At 45.3% G+C, this 7,619-nt stretch overlaps 1 protein-coding gene across 1 annotated transcript; it reads right to left on the bottom strand.

Moving 5' to 3' along the window:
* Positions 1-1,775: 1,775 nt before the first annotated feature.
* On the bottom strand, positions 1,776-2,377 carry LOC122123274 (ER membrane protein complex subunit 4-like). The gene has a single exon (XM_042697638.1). The coding sequence runs from the start codon at positions 2,375-2,377 to the stop codon at positions 1,832-1,834; it is 546 nt and encodes a 181-aa protein (XP_042553572.1). The 3' UTR covers positions 1,776-1,831.
* Positions 2,378-7,619: the final 5,242 nt, after the last annotated feature.

Here is a 7,619-nt window from a genome sequence, read left to right as displayed (position 1 = left end):
GAACACAAAAGCTCAGGAACAGCGCCCAGGCCCTAAATCCAGGCCCGAAGTTCAAGCCCTAGGACTGATCCCTCCCTACCCCTCCTCCCCCCCATACAAACCCAACTTTGTGACTACCTGAGAGGAAATGAAGTGTGTGGTGTTTGCTGAGTTATTTGAAGCAGTCTTTCATTCACCAAAGCACATCACTGGCCCTGAACTTCCTGGAGTCTGGGCCTCCAGCTGCCTGTCCATGGTGAGTCCTGAAAGATGGACAATCACTAATGCTAGTCCTGATTCCATTTTGTGGTTTCAGGCCAAAGCTTTTTATCTTGGGGGGGGGAGAGGAAGAGAGGGAGGAGGAGGGAGAGGGAGGTAAAGGGAGAGAGCACCGACATTGCTTAGATGCTCAGCATCAGCACACACCCAGGACCAACCACTAAAGGCTTATGATTTGTGTAGGATGTTTGGAGCAGTTGAGCATCTCCAGAAGGTCTGAGTTTCTCAGTCTCGTGGAATTTGGTCTTCTATTCAGCTGTTATTAAACCAGTTTTTTTTAATTGTTATTATAAAGATTATCGTACCTGGCAGGGAAAGTGGCTCAGTGGTAAGAGTGCTTGCCTCGAGTGCATGAAGCCCTGGGTTGGATTTCTCAGCAACCCATAAGGAGAAAAATCCAGAAGTGGTGCTGTGGCTCAAGTGGTAGGGTGCTAGCCTTGAACTCAATAGCTGAAGGACAGCGGCCAGGCCCAGAATTCAGGCCCCATGACTGACGAGAAAAACCCCCAAACCAAAACACAAACAAAGATGATTGTACTGAAGTGTTCCAGTTACATAACACAGGTAGAGTACACTTCTTTTAGGACATTGTCACCCCTACCCTTACTCTCTCCCAGGCTTTTCCTTCCTTCCCCTCCACAAGTTGCATAGTTCATTTTCAACCTAGTTTCTAGTAGTTCCACTGCTTGTGGTGTTGTTGTTGCTTCCTGGGTCAGTTGTGGGGCTTGAACTCAGGGCCTGGGCACTGTTCCTGAGCTCTTTTTCCTCAAGTCATACGCTCTACCACTTTGAGCCACAGCACCACTTCCTGTTTTCTGGTGGTTTGTTGGAGATAAGAGTCTCATGGACTTTCCCGGCCAGGCTGGCTTTGAACTGCGATCCTCAGATCTCAGCCTTCTGAGTAGTTAGAATTACAGGCATAAACCATCAGCACCCAGCTTCTTCTTGTTTTCTGAGACAGGGTCTTCCCTGTGCGGCCCAGGCTGGTCTCAAACTCTCCATCCACTTACCTCAGCCGCTGTAAACCGTTTGTACCTCTCCTTTATAATAACAATAACCTTTTTTTAAAATATCTGGCTAAGAAGAGTCTAGATGAGAAAGACATAATTTGGAATGTCCCCCGGCATACAAGAGAGAATATAAACATTATATTACTGAGGCTTTTTGCTTCAGGCCTCTCCATCTTAGAAAATTGGTATGAAACTCAAAGTGATCCACTTTGCCTTGGATTGCTTATTGAGCTGGAGGTCTTTTTTTTTTTTTTTTTAACTTTTTAAAAGCATTTAATTTATTGAAACACTCTTGTTTACATAGTTCTGCTTGTATTGTTTTGCTCTGTACTGACACATAAATAAAGTTTTCTACATTATTTTCAGGCAGGGGTTGTGGTAAGATTTTCTTTTGTGTTTGTAGTCATCTTATCATTTAGAGTTTGTCTCCTCACCATGGAAAAGAGATTTTGGGTATTGTCAGTGGTTATTTTAAGAGGGAACACATTTAGGAGCTACTAGGCCTAGAACAGGGTATAAATAAGGCCCATTTACTTTAGGTTCAAGGAGCTTGTTTCTCAGGTTCACAAAACGAGTCCTCCACCACTGAACTCCATTCTCTCCAGAGGTTTGACGAAGGCTAACCAATCTGATGCATGTGTAGGTAACAGACCCATGGACTTGTAAACAGCCAGTGCCAAGCCCATCAGGTTCCCAATGAGATAAACCAGACCCTGAAGAAACTTCTGACTTGAACTCTCTAGCATCTTGAAAGTGGCTGAAATGGCCATGAGGGCCTGGACCGGCCGCCAGGCCATCACGCACACCATCATGGTAGGGAAGATGGAGATGGTGTTGCCGGCCATGTACATGATGAAGAGGTTCATGGGGATCTCTTTGAGGGGGCCCAGGGCGATGTCCCAGGAGCGCTTCTCCACCAGGATCCGGACCGTCTCCTGCACGCTGATGTCTGGCACCTGCTTGTCCAAGTACCCGACCGGGTACAGTGAGTCTCCCTGGCCACTGCCCCGGTCACTTCGGCCCCTGCTGACTCTGCTGGGCCCGCTCAACTCAATGGCCCACTTGAATCTCCGGCCTTGGCTGGTGACCAGGCCGCCCGGAGCTGTCATCATGGGCTGCTGAGCTGGAGGTCTTGATACATCTTTTTTGTTGTTGTTCACACTGGCCTTTGAATCATGATCCTCTCATCTCTGCCTCCTGAGGAGCTGGGGTTATAGAAGTGAGCCACCAGACTTTTAAAATACGGTTGGAGTTTAGCATGTGGCTGAGGTGCTTTTCTCGTTCTCCAGAGACACCTGTGCACAGAGGGATGCACGCGATGTATCTTTCTTCTCTTCCAACTTCTTTTTGTCTTCTCCTAGCCACCTTTCCTTCCCAAATCTGTCTCTTCCAACCCTCTTAAGCGCCCAGCCACCATCTCTGTCTGATGGCTGAGTTTGTTCCTCTACCATTCCTCTTCACTTTCTTGTTGACAAAGTGCACACACTGATCACTCAGAGACTTCCCATGCTTTTCCCACCCCTGTGGCCAGCAGTGGGCTTCCCAACCGGACAGAAAGGATTCAAGTCTCCAAGCACACATTTGTATGACATGGGCTTCTGTTTGGTTCCGGTCTCTAAGGTGATAGAATTGAGCTGGATAATCCCTAGCAATCTTTCCAAGCTAACATTCTGTGCATACTTAAGAAGATGTATTTATATTCAGTAGTAAGGTTCCCAGCCTTTCTACCTCTTCTTATCAGCTGGAGGAGGAAATCTTTTTATCACAGTTTTGATGAACCAGCTGACTTCCTTATGTTGTAGCTTTGGATCTTTTTATTTTTTGTTAGCCTGGGTCTCAAGCTTTTTCTGCTTAGCTGTGAGAACATGTTTTTCTATTCAGCCTCCTGCTCAGGGGACATTTGGACATGTGTGTGGCTATATTGAGCTGGTTTTTATTCCCAAAGGCATCATAAGAATCAAAATGGGCAAAAATGCCCTCAATCGGCCAGGTGATGGTGGCTTACTCCTGTTACCCTAGCTATTCAGGAGGCTGAGATCTGAGGATCATGATTTGAAGCCAGCCACGTCAGAAGACTTATCTCCAGTGAACCACCACAAAAACTGGAAGTTCAAAGTTGGTAGATTATTCTAAGCCTTGAGCACAAAAGCTCAGGGAAAGACCCCAGGCCCTGAGTTCAAGCCCCATAATTGACATCCTCCCTCCCCCCCCCCCCAAAAAACCCCTCCAAACCAAAAACAGTGCCCTGATAGACAATTCCTTGTTGGAGTGATAGCAAGCATCTCAATGTTGGAGGGGGCTTCGCTGCTTCTCCTTACCAGATGCCAGCGGACTCATGCCTGCCCCAATGATTACAACTAAAATGGAAAAACCATTGGTTTAGAATCATTTCTATGCAAATTTCAAGCATTGTCAGTTACATAATTACTCAGAGAGGAAAAGGAGGAAAAGTCTTAAAAGTGGGATTCAGGGGAGGAGCTAGAGATGATGGACAGTCAAGGAGCAGAAGATAATTTGACATGGAGCCAGAGCAGACATAGCAGCACCCCTGGGCTGTTGTATTTCCATGGGAACAACCTAGACCCTGAAGAAAAATGGAGAGGATTCCCAACACGAGAGAAAAGGGTTGTAGGGCTTGCCAGTTCCTGGTTGTAGGTAGGGGCAGGTGGGAAAATCTCTAAGGGATGTGAAGGACATAATTTGTTGAGCTAGGTGAGAGAACCTCATCTTATACTGTTGGAATGCTATACTGACCTATGTAGGATTTAGGATTCCTCTCTCTATATCTCTCCCTCCCTCCCTCCCTCCTTCTCTCCCTCCCTCCCTCCTTCTCTCCTTCTCTCTCCCTCCCTCCCCTCCCCTCCCTCTCTCTCTCTGCCTATACTGAGGCTTGAACTCAGGGCTTTGCACTCTAGGTTGGCTTTTCTGTTCTGCTCAAGGATGATGCTCTTCATACTTGGGTCACCGCTCCATGTTATGACTTTGTTGGTTAATTAGAGATCAGAATCTCAGGGATTCATCTACCTGGGCTGGCTTCAAACTGTGATCCTCAGTCTCCTGAGTAGCTAGGCTTACAAGCGTGAGCCACTGGCAACTGGCTTCTATGTAGGAGTTTTCTTTTAATTTTGTTTTGGTTCTTTACTTCCTTTTCTCTTTGATTCCTGAGTAACGTAGCACCTGGTCATTGTTATGAAGTCCCACAGGATTCCACTGTTACTTATGCACACGGTCCCATCTAGGCAGACAGAAGTCCCACCATTCCCATCTCATCTTCCAGGTATTTGCTAAGGATAACCCTCTGGGAATGAATCTTTCCTGGTCTCCCAAGGTCTTGCTCTTGCCCACCCTTCTAAACATCCATTTCACATTGAAGAACTTAATACCCATCCTGACATGCTTAGTTCCTATCCAGCTAGCTTTCCTTCTGACCTGCTACACAATGAGCACCTCAAATGGTAGGACCACAGTGTATGCCCAAACAGTAGAAGCCACTCTGCTTTAAACTTGGAGACCGAAGAAGCCATGGTGGAATTTTACAAAGCATGACTGTGAGGTTGCAGGAGAGCAAGTGAAGAGCCTGAATATGTCAGAAATATTGATCTTTCCAGGCAGCACATGATAAAAAAGAGAAGCTATGTATAGTTACAGAAATTAGGATTAAGTGGAAGCTGAGAGGTCATCTGTCCTTCCTTCCCCCAACTTACTGTTTTGATGTAAGTTAAAAAAAAGGATCCACAGAAAGGTCAGAGGTGTGCTTCTGTTCTTAGAGTGTGTCAGAAGTAGACCATGCTTGACATTAGGTTTTGTTACAACCTGGATCCAGAATACCTCCCCTCCCCAGGGTCACAGTGCTCAGCATTGACAGGTGATTGAACAACTAGGGATTTCAGGAAGGACTATCTATTAATGGATTCCTGGCTTAATGGGTTGTTGGAGGTGTTGGAAACTTTTGAGATAGGCCTTGGAGGATGTTGGTTTCCTTCTCTCTCTCTCTCTCTCTCTCTGCTTCCTGGCTGCCATGAGATAAACAGTTCTCCTACCACGCTTCTGCCATGATGCTCTGCTTTTCAACAACCTAGAGATATCAAAGCTAAGGAACCATAAATTGAGACTCCTTCAGCCATGAGCAAAAGAAACCTTTCCTCTTCTACATTGATTATGTCAGGTAGTTCGTCCAAGTGAGAGAAAGCTGCATGACAAACACAGGCTTTGGTTTGACATCCGGTGTCTTGCCATTTTGTCCAGGGTGTGGCCACAAAGGTCTGTGGATCACAGCAGAACATCTGGAGTCCTGGAAATGAACTCAGGGCTGGGGACGAACTCTCCTCCTCTGTAACAGGAAATCACCATAGTCCTACTCCACAAGTAGTTTTGCAGTTTGCAGTTCTGTGGTTCATGTTGAGTCCTTTTCTTTTTTTGTCTAAGGTGTGAGATAGGTTCAGATCTTCATTTACTACTTTTTTGCTACACGGATGTCCAATATGGAAATAGAGTAGACAGCTTTTCTCTATGTTTTTAAATTAGAAGATAAACAATGCAATGCTGGTTACAGGGGATGCTATTCTGCTGGCCTATACGATGCTCAGTGTTATTTTAGGTGTGTTAATGATTCTTGCTATCATGATCACAATAACTATAATTATTATACATCTACATGGCCAATGTCTTTCTATGAAACAAAGGGTTTAACAGATACTCTAGTAGGTAAAGAATTGACATATCATTGTCTTATGTCTTCAGGCAACTCAGGCTAATTAACAAGGGTAATTACAGAGGGGCACACATTTATAACGTTGATCACCCAGGTGCATTATCTCTTTGTCAATCTGATGAGGAGTTAATTTCTTGGGCCTGGGGAGGGGAGGAAACTAAGTCAATTTCTCCCAATTTCATAGCTCACTTCAGATCCTAAGGACAAAACAATCAGGCTTAATTGAGCCAGAATTGTCTGTAGGGATTTTTTTTTTTAGAAAGTGTCTTCTCCACAATTTTGCTAGTGGACCAAGTACTCAGAGGCAAAGACACTGTCTATCCATTTTTTTCCTTCCTCTACCTCTTTGGCCATGTGTTGTCTTATTTCTTTGAACATCCCTTAACAGAACTTACTTACTTGAAAGCTTCAGGCCTACCTCATATCAATTTCTTTCCCATGGGTGGAAGAGTATCAAGAATAAAGGAATACATTTGTGGTTCTTCTTTCTCAGAAGGCAAAGCACATGACTAATGGTTTTATTCATCCCCAACACAACTGTGTCTCTGAATAAAAAAAATGTGGTGTCAGCCCTTCAGGGTTCACTCTTCTCCCAGGATTAGTAGTTCCTTTACTGGATAGTGACTTTTTCTGTTGCAGAATCATATTACCGTGCAAATAGGGTGGATGGATGCTCCCGGTTGCCTTGGTTAATTGACAATGACATGTATACATCACCAGTTTTTACGTGCCAGCTCTTCCGCAAGGCTTTAGACATAAGAGTATCTTCAAAACAAATGTTATCCTGGTCTAGACAGGGTTTACACATTAGTGGAAGAAGTGAGAATAATGGAACACAGAAATGTAAACTATAAACTATCTCAAAGTGCTGGGAAGTTGTGTGGCAAATCCACTCTTGCTTGAATGAATGCCTACACCTTCTATACTTTACTGTGGATCTGGAATGTTCCATAAAGGCCCATGTGTCAAATCAGCTTGGTGAAAACTTTCAGCAGTGCGGGGTTATTGAGAGGGCTCTCAGTCATTGTGGCATGGCCTCAATGGGGATTGCTAGACACAAGTGCCATCCATCTCTCATATCTGGCTGTGAGGTGAATGGGCTTAGTCTACCACATGTTCCTGTCATCATGAACCATGCATCACAGGCCCAATGCAATGAGACCAATCATTTAGGCACTGAACCCTTCAGATCTGTGAGTAAAATTGAACCTTTTCCCTCTGTAAGTCAATTATTTCACATACTTTGCTACAGTAAAGGAAAAATGAGCCAGGCACCAGTGGCTCATGCCTGTGATCCTAGCTACCCAGGGGGCTGAGATCTGAGGATCATGGTTCAAAGCCATCCCAGGCAGGAAAGTCCGTGAGACTCTTATCTCCGGTGAACCACCAGAAAGCCAGAAGTGGAGCTATGGTTCGAAGTGCTAGAGCAAGCCGGGTGCCAGTGGCTCATACCTGTAATCCTAGCTACTCTGGAGGCTGAGATCTGAGGATCATGGTTCAAAGCCAGCCTAGACAGGAAAGTCTGTGAGACTCACCTCCAATAAACCACTCAGAAAACAGAAAGTGGTGCTGTGGCTCAGGTGGTAGAGTGCTAGCCTTAAGCTGCAGAGCTGAGGGACAGCGCCCAGGCCCAGAGTTCA

The sequence above is a fragment of the Dipodomys spectabilis genome, unplaced genomic scaffold (assembly GCF_019054845.1).
Source record: "Dipodomys spectabilis isolate Male_0828 unplaced genomic scaffold, ASM1905484v1 ptg000227l, whole genome shotgun sequence".
Lineage (NCBI taxonomy): Eukaryota > Metazoa > Chordata > Mammalia > Rodentia > Heteromyidae > Dipodomys > Dipodomys spectabilis.
The sequence above is the reverse complement of the archived record's forward strand: the minus strand, read 5'-3'. Positions and strand labels throughout refer to the sequence as shown.